Raw genomic sequence first — 17,378 nt, forward strand, 5'->3', positions numbered from 1 at the left:
TCATTCTGAGTTGATCGCTCGCTAGCTACTTTTTGCAGAGCAGCGATCAGATAGTCGCCGCCCACGGGGCAATGTATTTTCACTTTGCAAGTGTGCGATCGCATGTGCAGCCGAGCGGTACGATTTTTTTTTTTTGTAGTTTCAGAGTAGGTCTGAACTTCCTCAGCCCTTGCGATAACTTCAGCCTGTCCGGTCCCGGAATTGACGTCAGGCACCCGCCCTGCAAACGCCTGGACACGCCTGCGTTTTTCCTACCACTCCCAGAAAACGGTCAGTTCACACCCATAAATGCCTTCTTCCTGTCAATCTCCTTGCGATCGGTTGTGCGAATGGATTAGTCGCTAGAAGCATTGCACAGCAACGATGCTGTTTGTACCCGTACAATGCGCGTGCGCATTGCGGTGCATGCGCAGTAGTAACCTGATCGCTGCACTGCGAAAATCGGCAGCGAGCGATCAACTCGGAATGAGGGCCATTGTAACAACACATCCACCATTTTGTGTGAGCAGTGGAGTGAGCTTAATATTCATCATTTTCTGGTGGGAGGGCAGCTTGCTTGACTGCCGATATCTCCAGTTCCTGGAAATAGATTTCTTAGCTGTCAATGGGCTAAAAAAAAAAAAAAAAAAAAAAAAAAAAAAAAGAGAGTCCCACCTTCAGGAGGGTTTGCACCACTCGAGGGCCTTCGCTGAAAGGTGCTGGCAGGGCAATAAAAAAATGGGGGGTGGGGCTTAGTGGGTGGCGGGGGTGGACCTATGCTCCGTGTCCTGGCACCTTGCAAAAAATAAAATAAAAATATTAGTTTATGTTGTGCCATCAATGGAGGGAAAACATCTGATTCTCTCCCATTGATGGCAAAAGCATTTGACATCGGCCATAAACCATCAACGATTAGGAATCATCGATGGTCGATGGCCGTCCCTAGCTGTCGCTGCTGCTCTGAGAATCTTTGAGAGGTTAAGAGAAATTCTAGGTGTCTTCTGGTTCTCTCAGCATCTCAAAGAATCTTAGGACAGCCGAAAACAGATGTGGGAAAGGAGGTGGGGAGGAAGCAGCAGTCGGGGGCAGTTATAGCTACATCTCAAAGCTGGAGTTGATCCACCTGATATATTGGCCGGGAAATATTATTTGTACATTCGAGGGTTATTTAGAGTTTGATACATAGAAACCACTGGGTGCTAACACCTGATGGTTCTTCTCTGTGCATGTGTCCCGATCTATAGCTCTTGGGGATGCAGATCGGAGAAGCAATTTCAGGACAGTACCTTTTCCCTGGTGTTGTGGTGCAGTAATAGTTATTGCACCACCACCACTGGTACTAGTACTTTCTATTGAATCAAACGGTGTTTCTTCTATATTGCACTGGAGAACCAAGTGCACATGAGGCACTGTAAAAATTAAGAGGCTGCCGCTGTATTCTTACTTTCGTAATGACCAAAGAGCAATCTATTATAAAGTCTATGGGCCCGCAGAAGACCAACCCTAACCTGGTAATTTTTTGAGCGCTGGTAACTGTAGGTTACAAACCGTGATGACTAATAAGAAACTCTAGGACTGGAATGTGGAGTTTGCCCTATGTCATTAGTCTCGCAGGCTGGTTCTGTGGACTTTGGTTCTTTCCTACCCACACAACAACAGTTATTTCCTGACAGCTTATAATGAACTGCAGATTAATTGACAGCTTACATAAACAAGGAATGCAGAGTTCACACACAGGTGGAGAAAAACAATGCTATACACAGTATATACAGAAGCTTGTATGTTGTGCTACTGTGTACTAGCAGGTGTATTTATTATTATTATGGGGTGATAACACAGATTTACTATTGCTCTGTATTAAGCTATCGCTGCAATTTACTATTAAAGTATTGTCAGTGCCGTGGTAATGGGGCATATTCAGAGTTTCCGCCATGCTGGCTGGCCCCTCCGGGTGGGCGGAGGTGGGTCACAACATAGGAGGAGGAGGTTAAAGGATATGGCCATGCCCCCCGCTATACGATGCCGCGATTACAGGGTGGGGGATGTGGCTAACATGATATTCAGCGCAACACTTGCATCATCAGCTGCACGGACTTCACTCAGTAAGTGGGCGGCAGGGTGGCATGTTGTGACTGCCACCGGGAGACTTGTCTACTCTTACGGTTGGCACTCCCAGATTTCCGGGAGCCTCCCGGCCGTTCCGGGAGCCTCCCGGCCGTTCCGGGAGAGTAGGCAATTATGGCCTGATCCAGAGTTGTACACTATGGGGATGTTTTCAAAGCGGATTGATTATGGCCAGTCTGCATATGCATCTAAAGCTGGGGACACATCTATACAATAATTGTCCTAGTTGTGCGATCAGGTCGATGGTTGTATAGGTGTGTATGTAAGATGGATGCAGGAGCGTTAGACGATAACCAGCTTACAACGCTCCTGCACCGGTCAGGACTGGGAGGTCGCAGTTTATGTGCGGTTTAATATTTTGGATGCCGACCTCACAATCCCATAGAGGAGCCACGTCAGAGACAGTCTCACCTCAATCCCTGGTCACTGTCGTTTGCTGCCTCACAGGGGTTCTAGCTGGGTACACGGTATTCATAACTGAGTGATCGCAGTCAGGGACCGCTTGAGGAAGGTAACAGGTAGTGGCGGCAGAAGACGCAGGCCTGTCACAACACTTTTTTGGGGCATGTCACAGCCTGCATCTGTGATCCCTTACACAATAAAAATGGCTCCGGCCTCTCAGTACCAGAAGGTCACTCAGAAGCCGATTATTGAAGGATCTGCGCTGCATATTTGTACGTAGTTGCTTGGATCTGCGAAGCCGGCAGTGGGCGTTCCAATAGAAGACCTGGCTTCTGTGGCATTTGTATATTTCACTCATCCGGTGCGTGCACATTCATATCAGTGGTGGCTCCATTAGCATACAACTCTGAACCAGGCCTATAGTACCTCCTAATGGTTCACACGTGTAGTGGTTCTGGTTAAGATGTAAAAAAAAAAAAATCTATAAAAGATAATAATTAATTTGGTGACTGCCATGGCGAAAGCTATACAGAATAGCAGACACTCGGGGCGGAGCTTGTCGCCTAGGTGTCCCCATCACTGACGCCCACCTACCTCTATTGGGACCCTCTGCCCATAGGTGATGATCTGCCACTACTTCTTACCTTGAGTAGAGTGGGGACAGGGCTGGATGGTCTCTTCTTGGGAGTGCGGAGCTGGTCTGTAATATTATCTTCTTGAGGGCAGCCCCGATTGGATCATTATCGGCCAAAGTGATAAATGTGGTTGGAAGCTATCCGCATAGCACTGCCAGCAGCCTGTCTGTACTGTCATCTCCTGGCTAGACTGAAAGGTCCCAAGGCATATGGCAGATCTCATTCTCCTGTCCAATTTGTCCTCCTATGTATTTTTCTGATTAGAGACGCTCAAACCGGCCACGTTTCCATTCCCGAGACTATTAGTCATATCATTCCTGATGCTAATCGCTGGAAAGTCCAAAAGTGGCTGCATCTAGTGGTATTTAGCAAACTGCGCATGCGTCCCAGGTCTGCATGCGCATCTTTGTGAACTTACGAGCAATTCAACATCTCCCTTGTATTTTCTCCACCTGCTGATTGGTGGTTTCTGGGTGGCAACTGGGCTGTATCCTGATGATAAGTTGCCAGTACTAACGTCAACAGTCAGTAGGTTGACCACTATTGTTCGACATGCATTAGGTCAACTTGGACAAAAGGTTGACATTATCAAAAGGCCAACATGTCAATGGTCAACCTAGGAAGAAAAAAAAAAAGTAAACTTTTTCATACTTTACCACCCACGTGGACTACGATTGGAAATAGTAATGTGTCCTTTCCCGCAGCGCGAGCCATGCAAGGGGGCGTGGTGCACTAATTGGGGCTCCCAGTCATTTTACGGATAAACAATGGGGGTCATTCCAAGTTGATCGTAGCTGTGCTAAATTTAGCACAGCTACGATCATCTTCCCTGACATGCGGGGGGACGCATGGGGGCACAGGGCTAGTCCGCCCCGCATGTCAGTCTGCCCCCCCGGCGCACAAATACAGCGGCGATGCTTTTGTATTTGTGGAGTAACGCCCGGCCAGCGGCTGCCCGTGAGTTGATCGTCGCTGCCACTGGCCGTAGCGGCTGCGTGAGACGTCACGCAGCCGGCGTGGCCCGCCCTCCCAACGGTCCGGACCGTGCCCCCTAAACAGCAGCTTAACGCCGCTGTCCAGCCCCCTCCCGCTCTGCGACCGCCTCTGCGGCGCTGGCGCATGCGCAATTCTGACCCGATCGCTGCGCTGCAATAAACTGCAGCGATCGGGTCGGAATGACCCCCTATACCCGGAAAAAAACAAAAAAAACTCACGGCGACCTTTTCCTGTATCAACCTTTTACTGCAAAAGTACCATTATAGAATCACGCCCCCATTAATTTTTACTCAACGTTATTTTTTTAAATTTTTTATGGAAAAGCATCAATAAATAAAGCAAGTATAATTTCATGTTTGTGTTAATTACATTTCTTATCTGTAACTGTACCTTATTAATTATTTGGAATTCTGTGAATTCCTATGGCGATCGTTTAGAACCGTGTGTGTTCTAGAACACGTTACACTGTGAGTCACATAATATACGATGATGGCCGTACAGAATTTCCATAGCCCTTAGTAACAGAAGCGGGGTATGTATTGTGACAGTCCTTAATGCAACTGCACAGTGTGTCTCCGAGTGTCAGATTCCAGACTTGTCGTTGTCCTGGGTGTGTCACCGCCAGCTGAATGTTCTATCATATGCTCAGCAAATATTTGGCAAAAGAAGCGTGCTCAGAGTTTCTCCGTTACTAAAGCAAATGTCATCAAACCGTTGTGAAATCTCTTATTTTCCTTCACATAAAATCGCTACATTTTCTAAACAGATTCTTATCACCATTAAATATGCAGAATTTTTTTTAAACTGGTTTGAAATTGGATTAAAGGGGGTCATTCCGAGTTGATCGCACGTAGCAACTTTTTGCTGTTCGTGCGATCAACTAGACGCCGCCTATGGGGGAGTGTATATTAGCATAGCAGGGCTGCGATCGCTTGTGCAGCCCTGCTATGCTAAAAAAGTTTTGTGCAGAACAAGACTAGCCCTGCAGTTATTTACCCTGTGCGATGGATCCAGCGATGAAAGTCCCGGAATTGACGTCAGACAACCGCCCTCCAAACGCCTGGACACGCCTGCTTTCGGATCTCCACGCCCGGAAAACGGTGAGTATCTGCCACGGAATGCCTCCCCGCTGTCAATCTTCTTGCGATTGCGCTAGCAATCACTTTCTTCTTTCTTCTGGTCGTTGTCCGGCTGGGCAACAACGCGCGTGCACATTGCGGGCGCCACGCATGCGCTTTTCCAACCCGTTCGCACCGCAGCGACGAACTGCTGCGTGCGAATGGGTCGGAATGACCCCCATAGTTCCTTGGTTCAAAGACTGCGAACACATTTGTGGTATATTTGTCAATAGATTTGAGCTGTGGGTTCCAAATTTTTTGCTCACTTTTGCCATGCGTAGTTTATGTTTAAATGTTTAATCCTTTTCTGAAAATACTACTTAAATAATGCTACACAGTATTTTAACATTTGTTATGAAGGGAGTCCTACGCATCTACTGTGTGTGATCACAGCACCCCGCTCCTCCGTCTAGGTGCAGGAAATTTGTCCAATACAGGACACACCAGTGTCGGACTGGAGCATGAAGGGCCCACCGGGGGTATACAGTGGTAGGGGCCCATGATTAGAGGTGTGGCCAGCCTCTGAAGGGGGTGTGGCCAGCCACCACAGAGGTTTGGGTAACCATTATAGAGTACCTGGTCTGGACTGCTTGATAATTTATATAGTAATTAATGCTAGTGCATGCATGATAATGTGCCAGATTAATGACAGCAAGGTACTGTAGAGAATACATCATAATCCTGTGCAGTATAAAGTAATATATGTATAATATATAATTCAAGTGCACAGTCTAGAACCTGATTTCTAGAGAAGGAGGGCTCCCCAGGCAGTGGGGCCTACCGGTGGTTTCCCCAGTACCCCTGTGGGCCAGTCCAAGCCTGGGACACACCCATCCAGGGACGGACTGGGGTCCGAATTTGGCCCTGGCATGTGCGTGCACGCGCGCACCTCGCGCACATGCCAGAAGGGCAGCCCGGCCCTGCACCCATGAAATGGTTCTCTTATATTCCTTTTGCATTATCGACGCCCAGTTGGGGTGTAGATCATTGGGTCTTCGTGAAAAAGGTTGACAGTGTCTAGGTCGACGCCAAAAGGTCGATATGCACACGTTCGACATAGGGAAAAATGGACATGGTAAAAAATGTTGGCATGGAAACTGTCGACACAGGAAAAGGTCGACATGAGTGTTTTTTTTTTAGAGGATGTCGTAAATTACAGGGAACCGCAATATATGTATCACGCCCCCTTGCATGTCTCGCTTCGCTCGCCATGTTGCGGGCAAAGTGCCTCGCTCCACTGCCGCTGCCCTCGGCACAAGTTACTATTCCCGATGGTAGTCCATGTGGATGAAAAAGTTGAAAATTAATAAAATTTTGACAATGTCGGCCTTTTGTCCGTGATGACCTAATGCATGTTAAACAATAGTGGTCGCCCTATTATTAATACACCTGTGCACCTGCTGGGTTACCTGCAAAACCTGCACTGTGCGGGGTCCTGAGGACCGAGTTTGAGAAACTGTGGATTGTGCTATCTGTACAAAAGCATGGGTATCCTTAAGACCTGGACTGTTAGGGTGCCGTGAGGACAGAGTTTGGGAAACGCATAAAGGTTAATAATCTGCAGCAAATGGTACTAGTCAGATACACTTTATAAGAGAGTACATGTAACAAATGTTCACCTTTTAGATAAGGCTGAGGTTCCCAAACTTGGGTACGTGTTCAAGCCTTGTGAGTGAAGTGAGCCCGCAAGGGTACATTTGGACTCTCATGCTCCTCCCCCTTTGTTGCGTGTCACATGTTTGTGATGTCATGGGTCCTTTAGCCTGGTAATATTTAGACTTAACCAATAAAACTATACTGTGGCTGGTACATGCAAACGTCATAACATAACACTAACCAACATTTTTCTACAATACAGTACATTGGTGTAACGTAAGAAACAGCACCACCTACTGTCCCACTAATTTAGCCTCACTAAAGGGCCCTACACATATGGCGATGTGCCGCCGAGGTGCCCGACGGCCGATACGGCCGACGGGCGACCCGGCGGCGGGGGGGGGGGGGGCAGTGACGGGGGGAGTGAAGTTTCTTCACTCCCGCCGTCACCCGGCTCCATAGACGTGCAGGCAAATATGGACGAGATCGTCCATATTGGCCTGCATGCACAGCCGGCGGGGGACCAGCGATGAACGAGCGCGGGGCCGCGCATCGTTCATCGCTGGAGCCTCCACACTGAAAGATATGAACGAGTTCTCGTTCATATCTTTCAAAAAATTGGCATGTGTGTAGGGCCTATAAGAAATACTCTGCCTGTAGCTGCTGCCATACTCTGTCTAGCACAACTACCCAAAAGATGAGGCTTAGGAGTATATTTATTAAAGTTTGATTTTGTATTTGATGTTAAGTTCGATTTAAATCGACTAAAATAAAATCAAATCGACATTCTTTTTTACTCATAAAATCCCACATTTACTAAGATTTGATTTTGAAATTGATTTCAAATTCATATTCGATGTTGTTTGCTTTGGTCTGGTGATTTTGTGTTCGGTTTAGGATATCACATAGAAAACCACCTATAAATCGAACAACAAATCGAAAAAAAAAAACTTCCTCATTTATTCCTATTGGTCCAAATATATCACGTGGAAGAGGCGGCTGTGGTTCCTCTAATTTTGGTTTGCCTTCGTCTCCGATGCTGGGGCACCTGCAGAGGATCTGTTCTGTGTACGTACAGAACGGGTCCTGCATCGTCGCACCACACAGTGGCCCCTAAGCCGCATCCTGGCATTGCTTGGGGGTGGGGAATCCAGAGACGCAGGCGCTGCACTGCGTCCGTCTCTCTACGGGGCCTATAATTCCTACAGTCACAGTGAGCCACGTGTTTGGGTTCCTCGTTATTAGAGATGAGCGCCGGAAATTTTTCGGGTTTTGTGTTTTGGTTTTGGGTTCGGTTCCGCGGCCGTGTTTTGGGTTCGACCGCGTTTTGGCAAAACCTCACCGAATTTTTTTTGTCGGATTCGGGTGTGTTTTGGATTCGGGTGTTTTTTTCAAAAAACCCTAAAAAACAGCTTAAATCATAGAATTTGGGGGTCATTTTGATCCCAAAGTATTATTAACCTCAAAAACCATAATTTACACTCATTTTCAGTCTATTCTGAATACCTCACACCTCACAATATTATTTTTAGTCCTAAAATTTGCACCGAGGTCGCTGTGTGAGTAAGATAAGCGACCCTAGTGGCCGACACAAACACCGGGCCCATCTAGGAGTGGCACTGCAGTGTCACGCAGGATGTCCCTTCCAAAAAACCCTCCCCAAACAGCACATGACGCAAAGAAAAAAAGAGGCGCAATGAGGTAGCTGTGTGAGTAAGATAAGCGACCCTAGTGGCCGACACAAACACCGGGCCCATCTAGGAGTGGCACTGCAGTGTCACGCAGGATGGCCCTTCCAAAAAACCCTCCCCAAACAGCACATGACGCAAAGAAAAAAAGAGGCGCAATGAGGTAGCTGACTGTGTGAGTAAGATAAGCGACCCTAGTGGCCGACACAAACACCGGGCCCATCTAGGAGTGGCACTGCAGTGTCACGCAGGATGGCCCTTCCAAAAAACCCTCCCCAAACAGCACATGACGCAAAGAAAAAAAGAGGCGCAATGAGGTAGCTGACTGTGTGAGTAAGATAAGCGACCCTAGTGGCCGACACAAACACCGGGCCCATCTAGGAGTGGCACTGCAGTGTCACGCAGGATGGCCCTTCCAAAAAACCCTCCCCAAACAGCACATGACGCAAAGAAAAATAAAAGAAAAAAGAGGTGCAAGATGGAATTGTCCTTGGGCCCTCCCACCCACCCTTATGTTGTATAAACAGGACATGCACACTTTAACCAACCCATCATTTCAGTGACAGGGTCTGCCACACGACTGTGACTGATATGACGGGTTGGTTTGGACCCCCCCCAAAAAAGAAGCAATTAATCTCTCCTTGCACAAACTGGCTCTACAGAGGCAAGATGTCCACCTCATCATCATCCTCCGATATATCACCGTGTACATCCCCCTCCTCACAGATTATCAATTCGTCCCCACTGGAATCCACCATCTCAGCTCCCTGTGTACTTTGTGGAGGCAATTGCTGCTGGTCAATGTCTCCGCGGAGGAATTGATTATAATTCATTTTAATGAACATCATCTTCTCCACATTTTCTGGATGTAACCTCGTACGCCGATTGCTGACAAGGTGAGCGGCGGCACTAAACACTCTTTCGGAGTACACACTTGTGGGAGGGCAACTTAGGTAGAATAAAGCCAGTTTGTGCAAGGGCCTCCAAATTGCCTCTTTTTCCTGCCAGTATAAGTACGGACTGTGTGACGTGCCTACTTGGATGCGGTCACTCATATAATCCTCCACCATTCTTTCAATGTTGAGAGAATCATATGCAGTGACAGTAGACGACATGTCCGTAATCGTTGTCAGGTCCTTCAGTCCGGACCAGATGTCAGCATCAGCAGTCGCTCCAGACTGCCCTGCATCACCGCCAGCGGGTGGGCTCGGAATTCTGAGCCTTTTCCTCGCACCCCCAGTTGCGGGAGAATGTGAAGGAGGAGATGTTGACAGGTCGCGTTCCGCTTGACTTGACAATTTTGTCACCAGCAGGTCTTTCAACCCCAGCAGACTTGTGTCTGCCGGAAAGAGAGATCCAAGGTAGGTTTTAAATCTAGGATCGAGCACGGTGGCCAAAATGTAGTGCTCTGATTTCAACAGATTGACCACCCGTGAATCCTTGTTAAGCGAATTAAGGGCTCCATCCACAAGTCCCACATGCCTAGCGGAATCGCTCCGTGTTAGCTCCTCCTTCAATGTCTCCAGCTTCTTCTGCAAAAGCCTGATGAGGGGAATGACCTGACTCAGGCTGGCAGTGTCTGAACTGACTTCACGTGTGGCAAGTTCAAAGGGCATCAGAACCTTGCACAACGTTGAAATCATTCTCCACTGCACTTGAGACAGGTGCATTCCACCTCCTATATCGTGCTCAATTGTATATGCTTGAATGGCCTTTTGCTGCTCCTCCAACCTCTGAAGCATATAGAGGGTTGAATTCCACCTCGTTACCACTTCTTGCTTCAGATGATGGCAGGGCAGGTTCAGTAGTTTTTGGTGGTGCTCCAGTCTTCTGTACGTGGTGCCTGTACGCCGAAAGTGTCCCGCAATTCTTCTGGCCACCGACAGCATCTCTTGCACGCCCCTGTCGTTTTTTAAAAAATTCTGCACCACCAAATTCAAGGTATGTGCAAAACATGGGACGTGCTGGAATTTGCCCATATTTAATGCACACACAATATTGCTGGCGTTGTCCGATGCCACAAATCCACAGGAGAGTCCAATTGGGGTAAGCCATTCTGCGATGATCTTCCTCAGTTGCCGTAAGAGGTTTTTAGCTGTGTGCGTATTCTGGAAAGCGGTGATACAAAGCGTAGCCTGCCTAGGAAAGAGTTGGCGTTTGCGAGATGCTGCTACTGGTGCCGCCGCTGCTGTTCTTGCGGCGGGAGTCCATACATCTACCCAGTGGGCTGTCACAGTCATATAGTCCTGACCCTGCCCTGCTCCACTTGTCCACATGTCCGTGGTTAAGTGGACATTGGGTACAACTGCATTTTTTAGGACACTGGTGAGTCTTTTTCTGACGTCCGTGTACATTCTCGGTATCGCCTGCCTACAGAAGTGGAACCTAGATGGTATTTGGTAACGGGGGCACACTGCCTCAATAAATTGTCTAGTTCCCTGTGAACTAACGGCGGATACCGGACGCACGTCTAACACCAACATAGTTGTCAAGGCCTCAGTTATCCGCTTTGCAGCAGGATGACTGCTGTGATATTTCATCTTCCTCGCAAAGGACTGTTGGACAGTCAATTGCTTACTGGAAGTAGTACAAGTGGGCTTACGACTTCCCCTCTGGGATGACCATCGACTCCCAGCAGCAACAACAGCAGCGCCAGCAGCAGTAGGCGTTACACGCAAGGATGCATCGGAGGAATCCCAGGCAGGAGAGGACTCGTCAGAATTGCCAGTGACATGGCCTGCAGGACTATTGGCATTCCTGGGGAAGGAGGAAATTGACACTGAGGGAGTTGGTGGGGTGGTTTGCGTGAGCTTGGTTACAAGAGGAAGGGATTTACTGGTCAGTGGACTGCTTCCGCTGTCGCCCAAAGTTTTTGAACTTGTCACTGACTTATTATGAATGCGCTGCAGGTGACGTATAAGGGAGGATGTTCCGAGGTGGTTAACGTCCTTACCCCTACTTATTACAGCTTGACAAAGGGAACACACGGCTTGACAAATGTTGTCCGCATTTCTGGTGAAATACTTCCACACCGAAGAGCTGATTTTTTTTGTATTTTCACCAGGCATGTCAACGGCCATATTCCTCCCACGGACAACAGGTGTCTCCCCGGGTGCCTGACTTAAACAAACCACCTCACCATCAGAATCCTCCTGGTCAATTTCCTCCCCAGCGCCAGCAACACCCATATCCTCCTCATCCTGGTGTACTTCAACACTGACATCTTCAATCTGACTATCAGGAACTGGACTGCGGGTGCTCCTTCCAGCACTTGCAGGGGGCGTGCAAATGGTGGAAGGCGCATGCTCTTCACGTCCAGTGTTGGGAAGGTCAGGCATCGCAACCGACACAATTGGACTCTCCTTGTGGATTTGGGATTTCGAAGAACGCACAGTTCTTTGCGGTGCTTTTGCCAGCTTGAGTCTTTTCAGTTTTCTAGCGAGAGGCTGAGTGCTTCCATCCTCATGTGAAGCTGAACCACTAGCCATGAACATAGGCCAGGGCCTCAGCCGTTCCTTGCCACTCCGTGTGGTAAATGGCATATTGGCAAGTTTACGCTTCTCCTCCGACAATTTTATTTTAGGTTTTGGAGTCCTTTTTTTACTGATATTTGGTGTTTTGGATTTGACATGCTCTGTACTATGACATTGGGCATCGGCCTTGGCAGACGACGTTGCTGGCATTTCATCGTCTCGGCCATGACTAGTGGCAGCAGCTTCATCACGAGGTGGAAGTGGATCTTGATCTTTCCCTAATTTTGGAACCTCAACATTTTTGTTCTCCATATTTTAATAGGCACAACTAAAAGGCACCTCAGGTAAACAATGGAGATGGATGGATACTAGTATACAATTATGGATGGACTGCCGAGTGCCGACACAGAGGTAGCTACAGCCGTGGACTATTGTACTGTACTGTGTCTGCTGCTAATATAGACTGGATGATAATGAGATGTAGTATGTATAAAGAAGAAAGAAAAAAAAACCACGGGTAGGTGGTATACAATTATGGATGGACTGCCGAGTGCCGACACAGAGGTAGCTACAGCCGTGGACTACCGTACTGTGTCTGCTGCTAATATAGACTGGTTGATAATGATATGTAGTATGTATAAAGAAGAAAGAAAAAAAAACCACGGGTAGGTGGTATACAATTATGGACGGACTGCCGAGTGCCGACACAGAGGTAGCTACAGCCGTGGACTACCGTACTGTACTGTGTCTGCTGCTAATATAGACTGGTTGATAAAGAGATGTAGTATGTATGTATAAAGAAGAAAGAAAAAAAACCCACGGGTAGGTGGTATACAATTATGGATGGACTGCCGAGTGCCGACACAGAGGTAGCTACAGCCGTGGACTACTGTACTGTGTCTGCTGCTAATATAGACTGGTTGATAAAGAGATGTAGTATGTATGTATAAAGAAGAAAGAAAAAAAAACCACGGGTAGGTGGTATACAATTATGGACGGACTGCCGAGTGCCGACACAGAGGTAGCTACAGCCGTGGACTACCGTACTGTACTGTGTCTGCTGCTAATATAGACTGGTTGATAAAGAGATGTAGTATGTATGTATAAAGAAGAAAGAAAAAAAAAACCACGGGTAGGTGGTATACAATTATGGATGGACTGCCGAGTGCCGACACAGATGTAGCTACAGCCGTGGACTACTGTACTGTGTCTGCTGCTAATATAGACTGGTTGATAAAGAGATGTAGTATGTATGTATAAAGAAGAAAGAAAAAAAAAACACGGGTAGGTGGTATACAATTATGGACGGACTGCCGAGTGCCGACACAGAGGTAGCTACAGCCGTGGACTACTGTACTGTGTCTGCTGCTAATATAGACTGGTTGATAAAGAGATGTAGTATGTATGTATAAAGAAGAAAGAAAAAAAAACCACGGGTAGGTGGTATACAATTATGGATGGACTGCCGAGTGCCGACACAGAGGTAGCTACAGCCGTGAACTACCGTACTGTGTCTGCTGCGACTGGATGATAAATAATGATATAAAAAATATATATATATCACTACTGCAGCCGGACAGGTATATATTATATAATGACGGACCTGCTGGACACTGTCTGTCAGCAGAATGAGTTTTTTATAGAATAAAAAAAAAAAACACCACACAAGTCACACGACGAGTGTTTAACTTTTTCAGGCAATCACAATATAGTATACTACTAACTATACTGGTGGTCAGTGTGGTCAGGTCACTGGTCAGTCACACTGGCAGTGGCACTCCTGCAGCAAAAGTGTGCACTGTTTAATTTTAATAATATGTACTCCTGGCTCCTGCTATAACCTATAACTGGCACTGCTCCCCAGTCTCCCCCACAATTATAAGCTGTGTGAGCACAGTCAGATATATACATAGATGATGCAGCACACTGGGCTGAGCAGTGCACACAGATATGGTATGTGACTGAGTCACTGTGTATCGTTTTTTTCAGGCAGAGAACGGATTATATTAAATAAAACTGCACTGTCTGGTGGTCACTGTGGTCAGTCACTACTAAACTCTGCACTCTCTACAGTACTCATAAGCTCCAGTAAATCAAGTGTCTCTGTCTCAAATCAATCTCACTCTCTCTCTTCTAATCTAAATGGAGAGGACGCCAGCCACGTCCTCTCCCTATCAATCTCAATGCACGTGTGAAAATGGCGGCGACGCGCGGCTCCTTATATAGAATCCGAGTCTCGCGATAGAATCCGAGCCTCGCGAGAATCCGACAGCGTCATGATGACGTTCGGGCGCGCTCGGGTTAACCGAGCAAGGCGGGAAGATCCGAGTCGCTCGGACCCGTGAAAAAAAACATGAAGTTCGGGCGGGTTCGGATTCCGAGGAACCGAACCCGCTCATCTCTACTCGTTATCATTAGAGATGTGCGCAGATCCTCAAGTGTTTCTTGAAATCTTTTAAAATTGATAAAATCATGTCATTTGGATCTGTCACATAGAGCCTTTACGGTATTATTATCTGGCCTGATTCACTGACGGACGCTATGGCGACTGCAGCTACGATTGTGCATGTAGGGAATGTGCAAAATTATTTAAAAAATAAAAAGCAGCGTCCAGCAGCTGCGTACACATTTCCAGCGCACAAGCACATCCTTCGATAATCGGCAGCTCGATTAAGTGAACGGTAACACAGCATGGCAGCCTGAATAGAGACGCTGGAGGCGCGCTGCTTGAAAACAGATTTAAAGGCACACCCAGCGACATGCCTCTAACTGAACACAATACAACCCCCCCCTCAACGCCCACACACGGTGCCTGACTGTCAATCACTCTGTGTAAAGGTAAACGCTGCGAGCTGCATTGCTATTAGGCTTTGGCGAATGCGCGTAATTTAAAAAACATCGGTGTACAGTCCGTCATCTGTACTGTTATAGGCATCATAATGAGGGTTTAGGGAATAGGTTGTTGTCTAGAAGCTAAAATCACCTGTCTGCTATCAGTCTATTATTTTGGGTATTTATTTGTAGTTCGATTTTGTGTTTGATTTTCAATTTGAATGTTAGTAGATCAGGGGATCCTACATTCATCTATGGAAAAGTACCAATGTTTTCCGATATTCAATTCCGAGTGGGATTTGGTTTTATATTCGATTTTCCATTCAATGTTGCCTTTCATTTTTTTATTTAATTACAAAACTAATCGATTGCAAAATCACTAGAGACCCAGAATCAAACATTAGTAAATAAACCCCGTAGTCCAGTGGTTCTCAAACTGTGTGCCTAGGCTGAAATCTAAATTGCAGTGTAGAAATAAAGCAGCCATTATTTACCCTGCACAGAAACAATATAACCCATCCAAATCTAACTCTCTCTGCACAGGTTACATTTGCCCATTGGAGGAAAATGTTGTTTTGCAATCATCCTTAAATTAGGCCCTTAGGGGACATTTACTAAGCAGTGATAAGAGCGGAGAAGTGAGCCAGTGGAGAAGTGCACATGGCAACCAATCAGCACTGAAGTAACATCTATAATTTTCATACTATAAAATTATACAGAGCTGCCGATTGGTTGATGGGACAACATATCCATTGGCTCACTTCTCCGCTCTTATCACTGCTTAGTAAATGTCCCCCTCAAGTCTGTTAAACCCATTTTGTATACTGGTCTGTGAACTCTTTCCCGAGACACTTACCTTGCCATCTGTGTTACACTTTTTATAAACGTCCAGTAGCAGCCTATGGCTCTTTGTCACTGCCGGCAGCTCAGTGGGTGTGGTGCTTCCCATGCATTGGACCTTCTTTCCTCCTGAGCTGCTTCTGTGCATCTGTGGCCTTCTCCTGCTGAAAGATGAGATATGTTGCTTGCACATCGTAACCTTTCTGTGGTAGTTTTATATCTTATGTAAATTGACTGATCATTATTAATAAATAAGTTTATGGTTGCTCACTCCTGTCTGTCTTTCTTATCCCATTCTTGGTTATTAATTTCTGGTCTGGTTTTCCGGCACCTGTGTTGAACAGGGTAATGGATAAGAAAGGTGTTTCACCACAGGTGATGGCAATCGTAGAGTAAGAGGGAAGTCCAGAAGCGGAGCATTCTGACCCTACTGGAGAGGGTCATGTTATGAGGTATAGGCCCTCATTCCGAGTTGTTCGCTCGCAAGCTGCTTTTGGCAGCTTTGCACACGCTAAGCCGCCGCCTACTGGGAGTGAATCTTAGCTTATCAAAATTGCGAGCGAAAGATTAGCAAAATTGCGAATAGACACTTCTTAGCAGTTTCTGAGTAGCTCGGGACTTACTCGGCAACTGCGATCAGTTCAGTCAGTTTCGTTCCTGGTTTGACGTCACAAACACTCCCAGCGTTCGTCCAGACACTCCTCCGTTTCTCCAGCCACTCCCGCGTTTTTCCCAGAAACGGTAGCGTTTTTTCGCACACACCCATAAAACGGCCAGTTTCCGCCCAGAAACACCCACTTCCTGTCAATCACATTACGATCACCAGAACGAAGAAAAAACCTCGTAATGCCGTGAGTAAAATACCTAACTGCATAGCAAATTTACTTGGCGCAGTCGCACTGCGGACATTACGCATGCGCATTAGCGACTAATCGCTCCGTTGCGAGAAAAATATAACGAACGAACAACTCGGAATGACCCCCATGGTTAGAATCTCCCACAAGTAATCTCTGTATAACATCTTCAATTTCCACACCTGATAATTGTCATTATTCAGTTGACCCACAAGTAGTGTAAGGTCTGAGATAAAGGCTATTTTAATTTTTCTTTTTTTTCTGCTTTACTCCTTTTGAAATACAGCATTGTATTGTGTCCAAGTCATTGGCGTTTCTATAATGGGTGCAATGGGTGCAGTGCACACGGGCCCCTGGGTCCAGGGGGGGCCCACACCGAACCCATTGCACTAATTTTAATACTTACCTTTCCGTAGTCCAGCGCCGGGAGCTGGGATCGCGCCGGAAGTCGCAGCCAAAATGGCCGCCGCGCATGCGCGGTAGCCAAATTGGTCTCCGGATCATGGTGGGCGCCATGTTTCCGGAGACCTGCGCATGCGCATGCCGGAGTCTACAGCACCGTGCAGAGGAGGGGGCCCACCCGGAGGTGCACACAGGCCCCCTCCTCTGTAGAAACGCCCCTGGTCCAAGTCCATAACCTGTTACCGAATATGCTTCTTTCTTCTATCATCAATCACTCAGGGAAGATTGTGGTATAAACTTGGAGGATTACTAAAACAATGGTAAAAGTTATAGCGCCACCTGCTGTCCCTGTATTATTGATTCTCAAGCAAGGCCTGGACTTAGGGTGGGTTATCCATCAATGGTTACAGTGATGGATAACTTTGATGGTATAAAACCA

General features: G+C 47.0%; 1 protein-coding gene across 2 annotated transcripts in view; it reads right to left on the reverse strand.

Annotated features, from left to right (window-relative positions):
• The window catches only part of MTMR11 (myotubularin related protein 11), a 106,600-nt gene extending 90,568 nt beyond the window's left edge, over positions 1-16,032 (reverse strand). Inside the window, exons 1-2 of one of the 2 annotated variants that reach the window (XM_063947172.1) lie at positions 15,955-16,032; positions 15,700-15,847 (exon numbers count right to left, since the gene is read on the reverse strand). In XM_063947172.1, the coding sequence (XP_063803242.1) occupies positions 15,700-15,831 (132 nt within the window). In that variant the 5' untranslated portion in view covers positions 15,832-15,847; positions 15,955-16,032. Of the gene's footprint in view, positions 1-15,699; positions 15,903-15,954 lie in introns of those variants that run through there. The other variant, XM_063947171.1, reaches the window with a different exon arrangement.
• Between the last annotated feature and the right edge of the window lie 1,346 nt (positions 16,033-17,378).

This window comes from Pseudophryne corroboree, chromosome 12 (assembly GCF_028390025.1).
Source record: "Pseudophryne corroboree isolate aPseCor3 chromosome 12, aPseCor3.hap2, whole genome shotgun sequence".
NCBI lineage: Eukaryota > Metazoa > Chordata > Amphibia > Anura > Myobatrachidae > Pseudophryne > Pseudophryne corroboree.